The sequence below is a fragment of the Lynx canadensis genome, chromosome X (assembly GCF_007474595.2).
Source record: "Lynx canadensis isolate LIC74 chromosome X, mLynCan4.pri.v2, whole genome shotgun sequence".
Classification (NCBI taxonomy): Eukaryota; Metazoa; Chordata; class Mammalia; order Carnivora; family Felidae; genus Lynx; species Lynx canadensis.
Window position 1 is genome coordinate 61,080,366 of NC_044321.2, and position 22,398 is coordinate 61,102,763.

General features: G+C 37.5%; 1 protein-coding gene across 1 annotated transcript in view; it reads right to left on the minus strand.

Moving 5' to 3' along the window:
* The window catches only part of ATRX (ATRX chromatin remodeler), a 331,615-nt gene that overhangs the window by 54,076 nt on the left and 255,141 nt on the right, over positions 1-22,398 (minus strand). The window contains 1 exon segment of the mRNA XM_030306144.1: positions 1,090-1,198. Within this exon segment, the coding sequence (XP_030162004.1) occupies positions 1,090-1,198 (109 nt within the window).

A 22,398-nucleotide genomic window follows, 5' to 3' on the forward strand; every position in this document is an offset into this window, starting at 1 on the left:
TGCCAGCAGACCTGCTCTGAAAGGATGACTAAAGGAATTTCTCTAGAAAGAATGGAAATGATAAAAGAAAAAATACTTACACGTTAGGAAGGAAGAAACAATTAAAAAACAAAAAATATGAGTAAATAAAATAATTTTCCTTTCAATTTTTCTAAGTTATAGTTAATTATTGAAGAAAAATTATTACATTAATGTGGTAATCCATTTATGTAGAGAAAAACAGTTAAAACAATTATATTATAAATGGGGAAGAGAAAGGGACATAAGGGCATAAGGTTTCTACACTTAGTTAACATGGTAAAATGATGACATTAGTTGACTATGATAAATTATGTCCATGTAATGTAATACTTAGAGCAACCACTATGAAAGTTATAAAAAGATACATCAAAAAATACCATAGATGAATAAAAATACAATTTCACAAATGGTAAAAAGTAACCCACAGGAAGGGTAGAATAAGAAATCAGAAAAAAAGAGGGGTGCCTATACTGTTTTATACTCTATATACTGTTTTCTAGAGTGGCTGCACCTGCTTGCATTCCCACCAACAGTGCGGAAGTGTTCCCCTTCCTCTGCATACTCACCAATGCCTGTTGTTTCCTGAGTTGTTAATTTTAGATATTCTGACACTTGTGAGATGGTATCTCATTGTGGTTTTGATTTGTATTTCCCTGACGATGAATGATGCTGAGCATCTTTTCATGTCTCTGTTAGCCATATGAGATGAATTTCTTGAGATGTGATGAAACCATTTTGTATCTTGACTCTATCTTGCATTTGTCAAAACTTATACACTAAAAGGAGTGAATTTGACTGTAGATAGATTTAATTTTTTTAATGTTTATTTATTTATTTTGAGAGAGAGAGAGAGAGCACATGAGCAGGGGAGAGGCAGAGAGGGAGACAGAGAATCACAATAAGTCTCTGCAGCGTCAGTGCACAGCCCGACATGGGGCTCGGTCTCACCAACTGTGAGAACATGACCTGAGCCAAGATCAAGAGTCGGACGCTTAACCAATTGAGCTACCCAGGTACTCCTAAAATTATTTTTCTTAATTCTCTATACAAACGAAAAATGTTTCCCACCTCACATTAGTTTCATCATTAAATTCTTCAGCCCATTTTTTCCTTGATTGTGCAGTAGTAGAACCATCTAAACGGTAATAGTCAATGTTTCGCAGCCACTTCCCTTCACCTGGAAATTTAACAAGAAAAAAGAGATTTGATATACATTGTTCTGCTAGTAATAACACATTTTATTCCCCGCTCACCATTTAAAATCTGATTATCATGCATAGCAACACAAAAATTTTTTTTTTTAATTTTTTTTTTTTTTCAACGTTTATTTAGTTTTGGGACAGAGAGAGACAGAGCATGAACGGGGGAGGGGCAGAGAGAGAGGGAGACACAGAATTGGAAACAGGCTCCAGGCTCCAAGCCATCAGCCCAGAGCCTGACGCGGGGCTCGAACTCCCGGACCGCGAGATCGTGACCTGGCTGAAGTCGGACGCTTAACCGACTGCGCCACCCAGGCGCCCCAAAAATTTTTTTAATTAAAGTGTAATTCACAATATTACAAATAAATTTACCACAGATTTACTTCCAACAGATACTGAATAGCAAAGGTACTTTTAAAAAAGTATTTCATCTACATGTGAATTTCTTAAGACTTCCTTGATGACAATCTTTTAAAACTGTCAAAAGAATATGGTTAAATTGCATTATGCTCATGAAGCTTGCTTTTAACTGAATTTGTAAATGGCCATGTTTTCTCCCTTATTAATAAGTTGATCCTGGTAAGGGTACCTAACACAGAATGCATTTATTCAATCACTGAACAAATATTTATTGAATGCCTAATATGCGTCAAAAATTATTCTATGGTCTGACCACATATATCAGCATATATTCCTATTTCATGACAATTGTGTGTGTGTGTGGGTGTCTGTGTGCCTGTGTGTGTGTGTGTGTGTGTGTGTGTGTGTGTAAGGACTTTGACTTAATAAGTAAAACAGTTATCAGACATGTCAACTTTTGGACAGTGAGGTGAAAATTTACCCAAGACTTACACTAAAACTAAAATACCAAATTTAGTGCTTATGACATTTATATTTTATTATACATTAACTTCCATTACAATTCTCTAAACTATAAATATAATACTACTTTATCCCTGAATCCGATCCTAGAATCTTAACATAAAAAAAGGTGACAAAACTGAGATTCAGGTCTTTCGGTGAACGTTTTACTTAAATTTAGTATTTAGTATTAAAGGTGCTTTTTAACATGCTTATTTACTTACCCATGTCTTTACTTATATTTAAAAACTAAAATTTCATTGCTAAAAATGGGTAAGAAAGTCTACTTATTTATGGCTTTTATTTCCTTCAATTGGAAAAAAAGGCATACACACAGCTAAGGAAAAGAGAATTTGAAATAGATGATTAGATAAAAAACAGGCTGGAGTCACATATCCATTAAGTGATCACCTAAACTGGGTAATTATGAAAGTTAATATGCTAATCATACATAAAATGATATTAATATTTTTTAAATTATTTCAACATATTCACCTTTCGATGATAATACAAATGAATAATCTGTACTACCACTTCTGGGAATCCAACACTTAAAAAGTGACAAAGTCAAATACACATTTTTTAAAAATACCAGTTTCACCATTTACTAGCAATTTCATTTAGAAAATGTGAAAATGTGTTTCATTGTGTTTAAAAATGGAGAGTTGAAAGATGGTGGCACAGGAGGACTAGGCTCACGGAGTCCTGCTGATCACTTACATTCCACCCACATCTGCCTAAATAACCCAGAACACCGCAAGAACACTAGCTGAACGGACTCTCCAGAGCCAAGCGTAGACAAGAGACCCAATGAAGAGGGTAGGAAGGGCGGAGAGGCGGTGCACGCTACATGGACTGGCGGGAGGGAGCCAGGGCAGTGGAGGGGCAGCCCGTCTGGCAAGGCAGAGCCCCCGAGTCTGACTTGCAAATCGGAGGGGCCGGATGGAGTCAGTTCTGACAGCCAGTGGGAATTAACATCTGGAATGTTATAAGTCAATGTCTCTGCACAGAAGGTGGGAGGGCTAGAGGACAATGGGAGGGAGAGCTGTTGAGCCCCGGAAGACAGAGCTCAGCTTAGTGGGGAAGAAAAGCGCTGGCCAGTGCCATCTCCCTCGCCCGTCACCCAGCCAAATTCCCAACGGGAACCAGTTCCCCTCACCGAACTTGCTTCACTACGCAAACACCCAACGCTGTGCTTCTATGGATCCATTCCTCCAACGGATCGGCCTCCCTCCCGGTGCCTCAGGGACCATCCTGGAGCGGACCAACAAAGGCAAAGCAAGATGAGCCTGCCCCTCCCACCACTGTGCACCTTGTGGAACCACCCCGGCTAATAAGCCAGATCCCATACAAGCAGCACCACAAGCCTGGCAGAGTTCAAGTAGCCCAGACATGGGCCACACCACCCCATAGTGAGTCCTGCCCCTGGGAGAGGGGAAGATAAGGTACACACCAGACTGTGGTCCCAGCGGTGGGCTGGGAGCAGACAATGGGTCTGACTGCAGCCCCGCCCACCAACACAAGTTATTCAAGACAACACAGGGGAAGTGCCCTGCAGTTCCACACCACTCCAGGGACTATCCAAAATGATGAAACGGAAGAATTCTCCTCAAAAGAAAACTCCAGGAAGTAGCAACAGCTAACGAATTGATCAAAAACAATCTAAGCAATATAACTGAGAATGAATTTTTTTTTAATTTTTTTTTTAACATTTATTTATTTTTGAGAGAGAGAGACTGAGCATGAACGGGGGAGGGTCAGAGAGAGGGAGACACAGAATCCGAAACAGGCTCCGGGCTCTGAGCTGTCAGCACAGGGGCCCGATGCGGGGCTCAAACTCACGGACCGCGAGATCGTGACCTGAGCCGAAGTCGGCGCTCAACCGACTGAGCCACCCAGGCGCCCCTAAACTGAGAATGAATTTAAAATAATAGTCATAAAATAAATAACTTGGCTTGAAAAAAGTAGACAGGACAGCAGAGAATCTATTGCTACAGAGATCAAGGGACTAAGAAACAGTCAAGAGGAGCTAAAAATGCTATAAATGAGGTACAAAATAAAATGGAGGCGACCATAGCTCCGACTGAAGAGGCAGAGGAGAGAATGGGTGAATTAGAAGATAAAATTATGGACAAAGAGGAAGCTGAGAAAAAGAGACATGAAAAAAAATCCAGGAATATGAGGGGAAAATTAGGGACCTAAGTGATGCGATGAAACACAATAATATCTGCATAATAGGGAATCCAGAGGAGGAAGAGAGAGAGAAAGGGGCTGAAGGTGTATTTGAAGAAATCATAGCTGAGAACTTCCCTGATCTGAGGAAGGAAAAAGGCATTGAAATCCAAGAGGCACAAAGAACTCCCTTCAGATATAACTTGAATCAATCTTCTGAACGACATATCTTGGTGAAACTGGCAAAAATCAAGGATAAAGAGAAAATTCTGAAAGAAGCTAGGGATAAACACGCTCTAACATGTAAAGGGAGAATGATAAGACAAGTGACGGATCTACTGAAACTTGGCAGGCCAGAAAAGAATGGCAGGAAAACTTCAATGTAATGGACAGAAAAATATGCAGCCAAGACTCCTTTATTCAGCAAGTCTGTCATACAGAATAAAAGTAGAGACAAAGGTCTTCCCAAACAAACAAAAACTGAAGGAATTCATCACCACTAAACTAGCCCTACAAGAAATCCTAAGGGGGATCCTGTGAGACAAAGTACCAGAGACGTCACTATAAGCATGAAACCTATAGACATCACAATGACTTCTAAACCCATATCTTTCAATTATATCACTGAATGTAAATGGACTAAATGCTCCAACCAAAAGACATAGGGTATCAGAATGGATAAAAAAACAAGACCCAACTATTTGCTGTCTACAAGAGACTCATTTTAGACATGAGAACACCTTCAGATTGAAAGTGAGGGGATGGAGAAATATCTACCATGCTCTTGGAAGCAAAAAGAAAGCTGGAGTAGCCATGCTTATATCAGACAAACTGAACTTTAAATTAAGGCTGTAACAAGAGATGAAGAGGGGCATTATATAATAATTACCGGGTCTATCCATCAGGAAGAGCTAACAATTATAAATGTCTATACGCCGAATACAGGAGCCCCCAAATATATAAAACAATCACAAACAGAAGCAACCTTATTCATAAGAATGTGGTAATTGCAGGGAACTTTAATACCCCACTTACAATAATTGACACATCATCTAGACACACGGTCAATAAAGAAACAAGGGCCCTGAATGAGACACTGGATCACATGGACTTGACAGATATATTTAGAACTCTGCATCCCAAAGCAATAGAATATACTTTCTTCTCGAGTGCACATGGAACATTCTCCAAGACAGATGACATACTGGGTCACAAAACAGCCCTTCATAAGTATAAAAGAATTCAGATCATACCATGCACACTTTCAGTCCACGATGCTATGAAACTTCAAATCAACCACAAGAAAAAGTCAGGAAAACCTCCAAAAGCATGGAGGTAAAGAACACCCTACTAAAGAATGAATGGGTCACACAGGAAATTAGAGAAGAAATTTGAAAAGATATGGAAACAGATTAAAATGAAAACACAACAATCCAAATGCTTTGGGATGCAGCGAAGGCAGTTCTGAGAGGAAAATACATTGCAATCCAGGCCTATCTCAAGGAACAAGAAAAATCCCAAATACAAAATCTAACAGCACACCTAAAAGAAACTGAAGCAGAACAGCAGAGACACCCCAAACCCAGCAGAAGAAGGGAAATAATGAAGAGGAGAGAAGAAATAAACAATACAGAATCTAAAAAAACTGTTGGGGAGATCAATGAAATCAAGAGTTGGTTTTTTGAAAAAATAAACCAAATGGATAAACCTCTAACCAGGCTTCTCAAAAGGAAAAGGGAGATGACCCAAATAGGTAAAGTCATGAATGAAAATGGAATTATGACAACCAATCCCTCAGAAATACAAGCCATTATCAGGGAATACTATTGAAAACTTACATGCCAACAAACGGGACAACCTGGAAGAAATGGACAAATTCCTAAGCACCCAAACACTTCCAAAACTCAAACAGGAAGAAATACAAAACTTGAACAGACCCATAACCAGTGAATGAATTGAATCAGTTATCAAAAATCATCCAACAAATAAGAGTCCAGAACCAGATGGCTTCCCTGGGGAATTATACCAGACATTTAAAGCAGAGATAATACCTATCCTTCTCAAGCTATTCCAAAAAATAGAAAGGGAAGGAAAACTTCCAGATTCATTCTATGAAGCCAGCATTACTTTGATTCCTAAACCGGACAGAGACCCAGTAAAAAAAGAGAACTACAGGCCAATATCCCTGATGAATAAGGATGCAAAAATCCTCAATAAGATACTAGCAAATCGAATTCAACGGCATATAAAAAGAATGATTCACCATGATCAAGTGGGATTCATTCTTGGGCTGCAGGGCTGGTTCAACATTCGCAAATCAATCCACATGATACATCACATTAATAAAAGAAAAGAACCATATGATCCCGTCAATCGATGCAGAAAAAGCATTTGACAAAATTCAGCATCCTTTCTTAAGAAAAACCCTCGAGAAAGTTGGGATAGAAGGAACATCCTTAAACATCATCAAAGTCATTTGTGAAAAGCCCACAACTAATATCCTTCTCAATGGCACAAAACTGAGAGCTTTCCCCCTGAGACCAGGAACACAACAGGGATGTCCACTCTCACTGCTGTTGTTTAACATAGTGTTGGAAGTTCCAGCATCAGCAATCAGACAACAAAAGGAAATCAAAGGCATCAAAATTGGCAAAGATGAAGTCAAGCTTTCACTTTTTGTAGATAACATGATATTACACATGGAAAATCCGATAGACTCCACCAGAAGTCTGCTAGAACTGATACATGAATTCAGCAAAGTTGCAGGATACAAAATCAATGTACAGAAATCAGTTGCATTCTTATACACTAAAAATGAAGCAACAGAAAGACAAATGAAGAAACTGATCCCATTCACAATTGCATTGAGAATCATAAAATACCTAGGAATAAACCTAACCAAAGATGTACAAGATCTGTATGCTGAAAACTACAGAAAGCTTATGAAGGAAATTGAAGAAGATATAAAGAAATGGAAAAACATTCTGTGCTCATGGATTGGAAGAATCAATATTGTTAAAATGTCAATACTACCCAAAGCTACCTACACATTCAATGCAATCCCAATCAAAATTGCAACAGCATTCTTCTCGAAGCTAGAACAAGCAATCCTAAAATTTGTATGGAAATACAAAAGACCCCGCATAGCCAAAGGAATTTTGAAGAAGACGACCAAAGCAGGAGGCATCAAAATCCCAGACTTTAGCCTCTACTACAAAGCTATAATCATCAAGACAGCATGGTATTGGCACAAAAACAGACACAATAGACCAATGGAATAGAATAGAAACCCCAGAATAGACCCACAAAAGTATGGCCAACTAATCTTTGACAAAGCAGGAAAGAATAGCCAATGGAAAAAAGACACTCTCTTTAACAAATGGTGCTGGGAGAACTGGAGAGCAATATGCAGAAGGATGAAACTAGACCACTTTCTTACACCGTTCACAAAAATAAACTCAAAATGGATAAAGGACCTGAATGTGAGACAGGAAACCATCAAAACCCTAGAGGAGAGGGGCGCCTGGGTGGCGCAGTCGGTTAAGCGTCCGACTTCAGCCAGGTCACGATCTCGCGGTCTGTGAGTTCAAGCCCCGCGTCAGGCTCTGGGCTGATGGCTCGGAGCCTGGAGCCTGTTTCCGATTCTGTGTCTCCCTCTCTCTACCCCTCCCCCGTTCATGCTTTGTCTCTCTCTGTCCCAAAAATAAATAAACGTTGGAAAAAAAAACCCTAGAGGAGAAAGCAAGAAAAATCCTCTCTGACCTCAGCCGCAGCAGTTTCTTACTTGACACAGTCCCAAAGGCAAGGGAATTAAAAGCAAAAATTGAATTCTTGGGACTTCGTAAAGATAAAAAGCTTCTGCACGGCAAAGGAAACAACCAACAAAACTAAAAGGCAACCAACGGAATGGGAAAAGATATTTGCAAATGACATATCGGACAAAGGGCTAGTATCCAAAATCTATACAGAACTCAGCAAACTCCACACCCGAAAAACAAATAATCCAGTGAAGAAATGGGCAGAAAACATGAATAGACACTTCTCTAAAGAAGACTTCCAGATGGCCAACAGGCACATGAAAAGATGCTCAACGTCGCTCCTCATCAGGGAAATACAAATCAAAACCACAGTCAGATACCACTTCACGTCAGTTAGAGTGACTAAAATGAACAAATCAGGAGACTATAGATGCTGGAGAGGATGTGGAGAAACGGGAACCCTCTAGCACTGTTGGTGGGAATGCAAACTGGTGCAGCCGCTCTGGAAAACAGTGTGGAGGTTCCTCAAAAAATTAAAAATAGGCCTACCCTATGACCTAGCAATAGCACTGCTAGGAATTTACCTAAGTAAATACAGGAGTGCTGATGCATAGGGGCACTTTTACCCCAATGTTTATAGCAGCACTTTCAACAATAGCCAAATTAGGGAAAGTGCCTACATGTCCATCAACTGATGGATGAATGGATAAAGAAATTGTGGTTTGTATACACAATGGAATACTACTTGGCAATGAGAAAGAATGAAATATGGCCTTTTGTAGCAACGTGGATGGAACTGTAGAGGGTTATGCTAAGTGAAATAAGTCATACAGAGAAAGAAAGATACCATATGTTTTCACTCTTATGTGGATCCTGAGAAACTTAACAGAAGACCACAGGGGAGGGGAAGAAAAAAAAAAGAGGTTAGAGAGGGAGGGAGCCAAAGCATAAGAGACTCTTAAAAACTGAGAACAAACTGAGGGTTGATGAGGGGTGGGAGGGAGGGGATGGTGGGGATGGGTATTGAGGAAGGCACCTTTTGTGATGAGCACTGGGTATTATATGGAAACCAATTTGACAATAAGTTTCATATTTAAAAGTAAATAAATAAAAAATAAAAATGGAGATAGTCCAATACCTATTGCATATGGTTATTGTTTTTTAAATGAGTTGATATAAGAGAAAAAATCCTTAGAACAGTGCCTATCACACAGTAATTAAGCTTACTGAGCACTTAATATTATCACCTCAAGATCCTACATCAAATTATATCTGTCTCTAATATGGCACATTAATATGTGATCATTTCTGTAACATAATTTCCTGTAATACCCCTTGAACCTAGTTCAGTGCCCAATACACAGTCATAGAAGTAGAAATAGTAGTGGTGGTGGTGGTGACAAAACAGAAACTGAACTGATTAATGGTTAAAATAAATGTTTGTTGAAGATATTAAATATGAACTAACAACCACATGGAAAAATATTCAACCTTGCCAGTAGTCAGAAAAATACAAATCAAAACAAGAACAATTGTTTTTACCCATTAAAGATGGGGAAAATATAATTACAGTACTACAGGTATATAGTAAAATGGGCATTTGCCATTTATTCATGGTAGTATAAAAACTCATGTTTCCTAGCACTTTGCCTTTCATATAATGAAGCACTGCCAGAACATAGAAATGAACTCATAAAACTAATAGTAGATAACAGAAAAACCTATTTAAGCCAACAATACACATAACCATAGTCAAATCAAGTAATACATATACATGCTACCTATATATATATATATATATATGTATATATAACATATACATATATGTTAAAGACATATGAATAAGGAAGAACCTCAGAAACAAAGAAGGCAGGGAATGAAAAACATTAAAAAGTGCCAGTATATACCAAGCACTTAAACCTAATGGGCACATAAAAAATGCATCACAAGAGCATGATTCTCTATGGAAAACAACTAGAGAATATCCAGATAAGGACAATGTATTACCTTGCAAATTCAGCAAGTATTTACTATAGACCTACTACATGTTCAATACTATGCTGGACATCAGTAAAGCCTTGCCTGCTTTACATCTTGTCCCCCAAAACTCCCTATTACCTTTATAGTATTTCATTATTTATCCACTGCATTTTTTTACAACTGTATATTTCTTTGGTGGGGGAGGCAAGATGGCAGAACAGCATGGAAGTTTCTTGTGGGTTCTACGTCCATGAAATACAGCCAGACCAACACTAAACTATCCTGCACACCTAGAAAACTGATTTGAGGATTAACACAACAATCTGCACAACCTCAACCACAGAATTCAGCAAGTATCCGGCACAGAGAGGTGAACTTGGGGAGCGAGAAGCCACGGTGAGCAGGGACCCGCTTTTGTGGGCGGAGAGAGGATGGAGATGGGGGGGGGAGAGAATCCAGGAAAAGTAGTCCTCCGCAAAAGCAGCTGGAGAGACAGTGGAAAATTGGATACAGCCACAGGGACTGAAATAAAAGTGGAGAAGGGAGAAGGGAGAAGGGAGAAGGGAGAAAGGAGAAAGGAGAAAGGAGAAAGGAGAAAGAAAGGAGAAAGGAGAAAGGAGAGAGGGTTTCAATTCCATTAAGACTGTAAACAAGGGGAGCACAGAGTCTGCAACTCTACAGCTCCATACTTGGCAATGCTCTAGTGGGAAGAGTGAATCCCCAGGAATAGAGTGGGGTCCGGGAGGTTCTTGGGCCACACGGGGAAAAGCAGTTCCACTGCTGGAAGGGCATTTGGTACAGACTGTTGAGGCCCCTTGGTCCCAGCAGACCCCAGAGAATGCCCACATTCGCTGGTGCTGGAACAAGGTCGTTAAGGGTGATGCCTGGTGCCAGATGTGTGCTGTGATTTTCCATAATCCCAGAAACGCTGCTGCTACACAACCTCGCGAACTTTTTCTGGGGTGGGCAGGCACCTGGCCGTAGTCTCAGGACACCGGCAGCAAGCGTTCCTGGGTGCAGCTGGCATTCGGCCACTGCTTGATGAGAACCTCCCGCAGAGGGGCGGAACTGGTCAAAGCCGCACTCCTTCAGAAGTAAGGCACAAGGGAAAACAACCGCATCTGAGACAAAACTCAGAAGAGAGGTACTGCCTGGGGCTTGGTCACGGACCAAGCAGGGAGTGGATGAAAGCTGAAGACAGAAGACAGGTGTGTGATTGCTGATCAGGGAGAACAGAGTTCTGATACTAGAGAACTGGGTAGCTGAGTGATGCCATTTTCACCGCTCCGGCGCATACACATCCACAAGTGCCACAACACTCCACCCCAGTAGGCTAGCAGTGCCATCTAGTGGAGAATGGAGCCACTACACTAAGCCCCGCCCAACTGGGCCAACCTCCCTCTTCAAGAACACAAATCTGACTGCCTGCTTAGTTTATGGACTATAAAGTGCTTCATAGTCTGACTTCTAGGGGAAAACGAAGTAATTTCATTCATATTTCAATCTGTTAGGAGGTCCATCTGTTCAAATTTTGTTTTTTTTTTATATTTTTCACTTCTTTTTCTTGAATACAGAAAGAAAAAACTCATTTTTACTTACAACTTTTATTGAAAATATTTTTTTATTATATGTTTTGCTTTTATGTGAATTTTTTCAACTTCTATTTTACTTCCATCTTTTTATTTTAGTCTGCTACAGTGTATTCACTTTTTCAAATTTTCAAACAATTTCCTTTTTTTCTTTTTCCTTTCTTGCTTTCTCGTTTCTTTCTCTTCAATACAGAGAAAAAATTAATTTTTATTTTCAGTTTTTATTAAAAATTTTTCTTTAAATTTTTACTATATTTTTAACGTTTATGTAAGTTTTTCAAATTCTATTTTATTTCCATCATATTATTTTAGGCTACTACAGTGTATTTACTTTTTCAAATGATTTCCTTTTTCTTCCTAGTTTTCACTTCTTTTCTTTTTCTTGACTACAGAAAAACTTCATTTTTATTTTTAATTATTAAAAATATTTTTCTGTAATTTTTTCTGCAATATTCATTACTTTTGTGTACTATTTTTTCCAATTCTCTTTTACTTCCATCATTTCATTTTAGTCTACTTCAGTGTATATATTTTTTCAAATTCTCAAACAATTTCTTTTTTTTTTCTTTATTTTCCCTTTTTCTCTAATCTATCAAAACACTTTCAACACCCAGACCAAAACACACCTAGGTTCTAGCATCATTTATCCCATTTGTGTGTGTGTGTCTTTTTTTTACCTCATTATTTCCTTTTCTCCCTTCAAAATGACGAAACGAACGAATTCGCCCAAAAAGAAAGAACAGGAAGAAACGACAGCCAGGAACTTAACCAACCCAGATATAAGCAAGATGTCTGAACCAGAATTTACAATCACGATAATAAGAATATTAGCTGGAGGTGAAAATACATTAGAATCCCTTCTGCAGAGATAAAAGAAGTAAAAACTACTCATGATGAAATAAAAAATGCTTAACTGAGCTGCAATCACAGATGGATGACGCGGCAGCAAGGATGGATGAGGCAGAGAAGAGAATCAGCGATATAGAGGAAAACTTATGGAAAATAATGAAGCAGAAAAAAACAGGGAGATTAAGGAAAAAGAGCACGATTTAAGAATTAGAGAAATCAGTGACTCTTTAAAAAGGAACAACATCAGAATCATAGGGGTCCCAGAAAAGGAAGAGACACAAATAGGGGTAGAAGGGTTATGTGAGCAAATCATAGCAGAAAACTTTCCTAACCTGGGGAAAGACACAGAAATCAAAATCCAGGAAGCACAGAGGACCCCCATTAGATTCAACAAACACCGACCATCAACAAGGCACATCATAGTCAAATTCACAAAATACTAAGGCAAGGAGAGAATCATGAAAGCAGCAAGGGAAAAAGGTCCCTAACCTACAAGGGAAGACAGATCAGGTTTGCAGCAGACCTATCCACAGAAACTTGGCAGGCCAGAAAGGAAAGGCAGGATATATTCAATGTGCTGAATAAGAAAAATATGCAGCCAAGAATCTTCTACCCACCAAGGCTGTCATTCAAAATAGGAGAGATAAAGAGTTTCTGAGACAAACAAAAATGAAAGGAATCTGTGACCACTAAACCTGCCTAGCAAGAAATTTTAAGGGGAACTCTCTGAGGGGAGAAAAGGTGAAAATATATATATATTATATTATATATATATTTATATATATATTTATATATATATATTATATATATATAAATACCAAAAGCAACAAAGATTACAAAGGACCAGAGAACACCACCAGAAACTCCAACCCTACAAGCATCATAATGGCAATAAATTCATAACTTTCAGTACTCACTCTAAACATCAATGGACTCAGTGCTCCAATCAAAAGACACAGGATAACAGAATGCATAAGGAAACGAGATCCATCTATATGCTGTTTACAAGAGACCCACTTTAGACCTAAAGAAACCGTCAGACTGAAAGTAAGGCGACTGAGAACCAACTATCATGCTAATGGTCAACAAAAGAAAGCTGGAGTAGCCATACTTACATCACACAATCTAGACTTTAAAATAAACACTGTACCAAGAGATGCAGAAGGGCATTATATCATTATCAAAGGATCTATCCACCAAGAAGTCCTAACAATTTTAAACATTTATGCTTCAAATGTGACATCACCCAAATATATAAATCAATTAATCACAAGCATAAACTCATTGACAGTAATACCATAATAGTAGGAGACTTCAACACCCCACTCACAGCAATGGATGGATCATCTAATCAAAAAATCAACAAGGTAACAATGGCTTTGAATGACACACTGGACCAGATTGACTACACAGATATATTCAGAACATTTCATCCTAAAGCAGCAGAATATACATTCTTCTCCAGTGCACATGGAACGTTCTCCAGAACAGATTATATACTGAGACACAAATCAGCCCTAAGCAAATACAGAAAGACTGATATCATACCATGCATATTTTCAGACCACAACACTATGAAACTGAAATAAACCACAAGAAAAAAAATTGGAAAGGTAACAAATACTTGGAGACTGAAGAACGTCCTACTAAAGAATGAATGGGCTAACCAAGAAGTTAAAGAGGAAATTAAACACTATATGGAAGCCAATGAAAATTATAACACCACAACCCAATACCTCTGGGACACAGCAATGGTAGTCATAAGAGGAAAGTATACAGCAATTCAGGCATTCCTTTTTTTTTTATATGAAATTTGTCAAATTGGTTTCCATAAAACACCCAGTGCTCCTACCAACAGGTGCCCTCCTCAATACCCCTCACCCACCCTCCCCTCCAAAGAAGGAGGAAGAAAGATCTCAGATACACAACCTAACCTTATAGCATAAGGAGCTGGAAACAGAACAGCAAATAAAACACAAAACCAGCAGAAGACAGGAAATAATAAAGATTAGAGCAGAAATTACTGCTATCGAAACCAAAAAAAACCCCAAAAAAACAAAAAAACAGTAGAAGAGATCAATATAACCAGAAGCTGGTTCTTGGAAAGAATTAACAAAATTGATAAACCCTAGCCAGTTTAATCAAAAAGAAAAAGGAAAGGACCCAGATAAATAAAATCAAGAATGAAAGAGGAGAGATCACAAGCAACACACAGGAACAAAAACAATAATAAGAGAATATCATGAGCAATTATATGCCAACAAAATGGGCAATCTGGAAGAAATGGACAAATACATAGAAAAATATACACTAGCAAAATTGAAACAGGAAGAAACAGAAAATTTGAAAAGACCCATAACCAGTAAGGAAATCGAATTAGTAATCAAAATCTTCCAAAAAACAAGAGTCCAAGGCCAGATGTCTCTCCAGGCGAATTCTACCAATCATTTAAGGAAGAGTTAACACATATTCTCTTGAAGTTGTTCCAAAAAATAGAAATGGAAGGAAAACTTCCAAACTCTTTCTATGAAACCAGCATTACTTTGATTCCAAAACCAGAGACCCCACTAAAAGGAACTATAGACCAATTTCCCTGATGAACATGCATGCAAAAATCCTCAACAAGATATTAGCCAACTGGCTCCAACAACACATTAAAAAAATTATTAACCACGACCAAGTGGGATTTATACCTGGGATGCAGGGCTGGTTCAGTATCTGCAAAACCATTAACGTGATTTATCACATCAATAAAAGAAAGGACAAGAACCATATGGTGTTTTCAAGAGATGCAGAGAAAGCATTTGATGAAATACAGCATCCTTTCTTGATAAAAACCCTCAAGAAAGTCGGGATAGAAGAGCATACCTTGAGATCATAAAAGCCATGTATATACGACACAACGCTAATATCATCCTCAATGGGGAAAACCTGAGAGCTTTCTCCCTAAGGTCAGGAACAAGACAGGGATGTCCGTCCATTCTCGCTACTGTTATTCAATATAGTATCGGAGGTCTTAGCCTCTGCATTCAGACAACACAAAGAAATAAAAGGCATCCAAATCGTCCATGAGGAGGTCAAACTGTCACTCTTCACAGATGACATGATACTCTATATGGAAAACCCTAATGATTCCACCAAAAAACTGCCAGAATTGATCCATGAATTCAGCAAAGTTGCAGGATATAAATCAATGCACAGAAATCGGTTGCATCCCTTTACACCAACAATGAAGCAATAGAAAGAGAAATCAAGGAATTGATTCCAGTTACAATTGTACCAAAAACCATAAAATACCTAGGAATCAATCTAACAAAAGAGGAGAACAATCTATACACTGAAAAGTATAGAAAGCTTATTAAAGAAATTGAAGAAGACACAAAAAAATAGAAAAAGATTCTATGCTCCTGGATACGAAGAACAAATGTTGTTAAAATGTCAATACTACCCAAAGCAATCTACATATTCAATGCAATCCCTATCAAAATAACACCAGCATTCTTCACAGAGCTAGAACAAATAATCCTAAAATTTGTATGGAACCAGAAAAGACCCCGAATAGCCAAAGCAGTCTTGAAAAAGAAAACCAAAGCACGAGGCATCACAATCCCAGACTTTAAGCTATACTATATAGCTGTAATCATCAAGACTATGGTACTGGCACAAGAACAGACTCTCAGATCAATGGAACATAATAGAGAACCCAGAAATGGATCCACAAACATATGGCCAACTAATCTTTGACAAAGCAGGAAAGAATAGCCAATGGAATAAAGACAGTCTCTTCAGCAAGTGGTGCTGGGAAAACTAGACAGCAACATTCAGAAGAATGAACCTGGACCACTTTCTTACACCGTACACAAAAATAAACTCAAAATGGATGAAAGACCTCCATGTAAGACAGGAAGCCATCAAAATCTTGAGAAGACAGTAGGCAAAAACCTCTTTGATCTTGGCCGCAGCAACTTCTTACTCAACATGTCTCCAGAGGAAAGGGAAACAAAAGCCAAAATGAACTACTGGGACCTCATCAAAATAAAAAGCTTCTACACAGTCAAGGAAACAATGGACAAAACTAAAAGGCAACCGACAGAATGGGAGAAGAGATTTGCAAATGACATATCAGATAAAGGGTTAGTATCCAAAATCTATGAAGAACTTATCAAACTCAACACCCAAAAAACAAATAATCCAGTGAATAAATGGGCAAAAGACATGAACAGACACTTCTCCAAGGAAGAAATCCAGATTGCCAACCGACACATGAAAAAATGCTCAACATCATTCATCATCAGGGAAATACAAATCAAAACCACAATGAGATACCACCTGTCAGAATGGCTAACATTAACAACTCAGGCAACAACAGATGTTGGGGAGGATGCGGAGAAAGAGGGTCTCTTTTGCATTGTTGGTGGGAATCCAACTGGCGCAGCCACTCTGGAAAACAGTATGGAGGTTACTCAAAAAATTAAAAATAGAACTACCCTACTACCCAGCAATTGCACTACTAGGCATTTATCCAAGGGATACAGGTGTGCGGTTGCAAGGGACACATGCACCCCAATGTTTATAGCAGCACTATCAATACTAGCCAAAGTATGGAAGAGCCCAAATGTCCATCGATGGATGAAGGGATAGAGAAGATGAGGTGTGTGTATACACACACACACACACACACACACACACACACACACACACATACATACAATGGAATATTACTCGGCAATCAAAAAGAATGAAATCTTGCCATTTGCAACTACATGGGTGGAACTTGAGGGTATTATGCTAAGCGAAATTAGAAAAAGGCAAATATCATATGACTTCACTCATATGAGGACTTTAAGAGACAAAACAGAAGAACATATGGGAAGGGAAACAAAAATAATATAAAAACAGGGAAGGGGACAAAACATAAGAGACTCATAAATATGGAGAATAAACTGAGGGTTACTGGAGGGGTTGTGGGAGGGGGATGGGTAAATGGGAAAGGGGCACTAAGGAATCTACTCCTGAAATCATTGTTGTACTACTTGCTAACTAATTTGGATGTAAATTAAAAAAAAAGAAAAGAAAAGAAAAAAAAACTATACATTTGTTTGCTTCTTATTGGTTTTCTCTAACAAAAATATAGCCTTTAGGAGGTTAGGGACATTTTGTCTTCTATGGGTTCTGTAAACTGCTAATTTGAGGCATACTAATGAGGCAGTGGCTTAGTGGTAATTCTTAGCGCCACTTAGATAAGGAAGAAAGATCTTTTCAATTTTTAGAAACCCAGGCCCAGTGTACCAATATTCCATGTAAGATTTTGCTTGGGGAAAAAAAGGAACTCTACTTTTTTTACTAAGTAAATATCCTAGCAAACTAATGATATAGTATGTGGTGTGATATCAAACAAAGAGCAAATGCTCCTTTTCAATTACTATAGCGACCTAAGCAACCAATGCAGCTGTCTAAAAATAAAGATGCCATCTGTCTATAATTTGCAGAGGATGTTATTGTTTTGTTTCCTAAAAAGTAAAAAAAAAAATATATTTAAAATGAATAGAAGAATAGAAAATATTATCAATATTATCAACAGAATTGGAAAATTAAAATTAAAAACAACAAGCACTATAATGCAAGAGTACTCAGGGTACCATCAAACAAAAAAAAAAAGAAAATATTTTTCAATAACTAGAACTAGAACAAAGAATCCTAAAATTTGTATGGAACCACAAAAGATGCCAAATAGCCAAAATAATCTTGAGAAAGAAGAACAAAACTGGAGATACCATGCTCCAACATCTCAAAGTATACTACAAAGCTACAGTAATCAAAACAGTCTGGTACTGGAACAAAAACAGACACATAAAACAATGGAACAAGGTAGAGAGCCCATAAATAAACCTACACACATACGGTCAATGAATCTATGCCAAAGGAGGCAAGAATGTACGATGCGGGAAAAAAAGCCTCCTCAATAAATGGTATAGGGAAAGCCGGACAGCTACATGCAAAAGACTGAAACTGTACCACTATCATACACCATATACAAAAATAAATTCAAAATGTTTTAAACACTTAAATGTAAGGCCGGAAACAATAAAACTTTAGAAGAAAACACAGGCAGTAAGCTCATTAACATTCGTCTTAGCAGTATTTTTTTTTTTGACCAGTCTCTTCAAGCATGAGCAGCAAAAGCTAAATTAAACAAATGGGATTATATACATAAACAAGTGGGATTATATCAAATTAGAAAGTTCTTGCACATTGAAGAAAACCATCAACAAAACAAAATGGCAATCTACAGAATGGGAGAAGAGATTTGCAAATCATAAACCAGTAAGGGGTTCAATTCCAAAATAAATAAAGAACTTACACAACTTAATACCAAAACACTCAACTTGATTTAAAAATAGGCAGAAGACTTGAACAGACATTTTTTTCAAAGACTACATAAAGATGGCCAACAGGCACATGAAAAGAGGCACAAAATCACTAGGCATCAGTGAAGCCCAAATCAAAACCAAAATATCACCTCACACTGGTCAGATTGGCTACTATCAAAAAACAAAAAAACAAAAAAAACAAATGCTGGTAACAATGCTGAAAAAAAGGGAACCATTACACAGTGTTGTGGGAATGTTAAATTGGTGCAGCCACTATGGAGATTCTTCAAAAAATTAAAAATAGAACTACCCTATGGTTTGGCATTCTATTTCTGGGTATTTTTCCAAAGAAAATGCAAACACCAATTCAAAGAGACCAGGGATGCCTGGGTGGCTCAGTCAGTTAATCATCACACTCTTGATTTCGGCTCAGGGCAGGATCTCACTGTTTGTGAAATTGAGCCACATCGGGCTCACACTCAAAGCCCAGAGCCTGCTTGGGATTCTCTCTCTTTCTCTTTTTCTCTATGCCCCTCCCATGCTCACATGCACATGTACACTCTCTCTTTGAAATAAATTTTAAAACAAAAAACAGTAAAAACACAAAGAGATATATTCACTATGTTCACTGCAGCATGACTTACAATAGCTAAGATAAGGAAGCAACCTAAATATGTGTATGCATGCACAATGGAGTATTACTCAGCCATAAAAAAGGATGAGATCTTGCCATTTGGTGACAACATGGATGGACCCAGAGAGTATTATGCTAAGTGAAATAAGTCAGACAGAGAGGAAGACAAAGACCATATGATTTTACTTATATGTGAACTCTAACAAACAAAGAAATGGAAACAGAGTCATGGATACAGGAAACAAACTGCTGGTTACCAGAATGGGGAGGGGATGGGGGATGGGCAAAAAATGTGAACGAAATTAAGAGATACAAACTTCCACCTATTAAATAAAGTCATGGTATATAACGTACAACATAAAGAATATAATCAACAGTATTGTAATAACTATGCAGTAAAAACATGGTAACTAGACATCATGGAGGTCATTTCATAATGCATAAAAATATCAAATTATTATGACATACACCTGAAACTAATATGGTATTGTGTCAGTTATATGTAAAATTAAAGAAAGGCCACAATATGTATAGCCTGCTTTTTCAAAATATTTCTTCATCAAAAATATGTTTATATCTCAATAGCTGTTAAAAGAAAAATATGATTCCGATCATTCAAATAACTACACAATTATGTGAAGAAAAGATTTGAATAATAAACAGATTACTTTTTATTGGAAAGAAAACCTAAATAATTTTTATGTTATTGATAAGAAGTAACTGTCAATTTTAATATTCACATAAAGAAATAAGGATACTGCAAATAGTATTCATAATATACACTGTATTATTCTCAAATAGAAAAACAGTATACCCTTAAATTCAGTAATTTTATGTGGAAATTTAACCCAAAGAAAATTTTAAAAACCCACCCACTACTATCAAAGTACCCATGGTAGATTACCTGTAATAGTGAAAAATTGAGTACAATAATCCAAATGTATAATAATGGCAAAAGTTATGATTTTTATTAGACAGATTACTGTAGAATTGAAAGTGTTATATATTGTAACATCATGTACAAAGTAACATCCAAATGTTTGTGAAATGATCAGCAAAAAAAAACAAAAACAAATTAAATTTATGGGAAGAGGAACTCTTGGTGTGACAGCATAAGGAGCTCCATGGACTTGCTTCCCAGCAAAAGAGGTGAAAATTAATTTTTTAAAATGGTGGTTATGGCTGCATGGTAATATGGGTATACTTAATGCCATAGAACAGTACACTTAAAAATGGTCAAAATGGTAAAATCCTTTTCCCCTTCCTATCTCTCTCCTCCCAATTTGGTTTTCCTTTTTTCTATTAATTGACTGAGTAGGGGAAATATGGTTAAGACAGACTAAGGAGCTATCTGAGATATCCTGAGGCAAACAGATTAGAAGACTCCTTAAATCACAGAAATACTGTTCCCTCAATTTCCTGGGCATTTAATTTTTTTGTATTTAATATCTGTATTCACCATTAGACTATCAGCTCTTTCAGAAAGGGACTACAAGTGTGTTTCCTAAGATACTCATCAAAAATATGTATATATGTCTACTAATTTATTTTTTTAATATTTATTTATTCTTGAGAGAGATTGAGCACAAGCGGGAGAGGGGCAGAGAGAGAACAAGACACAGAATATGAAGCAGACTCTGGGCTCTGTATAGAGCCTGATACGGGGCTCGAACCCACAGACCACAAGATCATGACCTAAGTTAGACACCCAACCGACTGAGCCACCTAGGCACCCTTAATGTCCACTAATTTTAAATATAAATCTGTCTTATAGACTAAAAAATCATTACAGAGTTTTAATTTTCTTGTCCTGTATCTCTTAACCAGTTTTTAAAAATTTGTATTTTTAACAAAACACAAACATAAATCAGAAAGATTTGGTGCAAAACAAACTAACCTCCTATTTTACCCAATCTCCACTAGGAGCTGGTGATGTATCTTCTTAAATTGTGGTAGAAAAAACAGACACCATAAAATTTACCATCGGTTGATTTTAAGTGTATAGTTCAGTAGTGTCAACGTATCTCCAGAACATTCTCATCTTGCAAAGCGAAACTCTATACACATTAAACAACTCCCCATTCTCCCTTCCCCATAGTAAGCCCATTCTACTTTCTGTCTCTGTGAATTTGACTACTGTAGACATCTGAAGTGGATGGAATTGCATAGTATTCATCTTTTTTTGTGCTGGCTTATTTCATTTAATAACCTTAATGAACTCTGTCTCAGGGTTCATCCATATTATAGCATGTGACAAGATTTCCTTCCTTTTAAAAGCTGAGAAATATTCTACTATGTGTTTATACCACATTTTGTTTATCCATCCATCTACCAATATACACTTGGATTGTTACTACCTTTTCATTATTGTGAATAATGTAGCTATGAATATTGGTGTACAAATATCTCAGAGACCACGCTATCAATTATTTTGGGTATATACCCAGAAGTGTTATTGTTGGATCATATGATAATTTTAGTTTTAATTTTTTGAGGAAATTTTATACTATTTTCCACAGTGGCTGTATCATTTTACATTCCTACCAATAGTGCACAAATGTTTCAAAATCTCGACATCATTACCAACCCAGTATTTACTGATTTTTTTTTTTGATGTTAGCTATTCCAATAGGTGTGAGGTTGTATCTCATTGTGGTTTTGATTTACATTTCTCTAATGATTAGTGATGCTGGGCATATTTTCATGTGCTTGTAGGTCATTTGTATATTATCTTTAGAGAAATGTCTATTTGAATCTTTTGCCCATTTTTTAAAAATATAATTTGTCAGGTTGGCTAACATACAGTGTATACAGTGTGCTCTTGGTTTTGGAAGTAGATTCCCGTGATTCATTGCTTACATACAACACTCAGTGCTCATCCCAACAAGTGCCCTCCTCAATGCCCAACACCCATTTTCCCTCTCCCCTGACATCCCATCAACCCTCAGTTTGTTCTCTGTATTT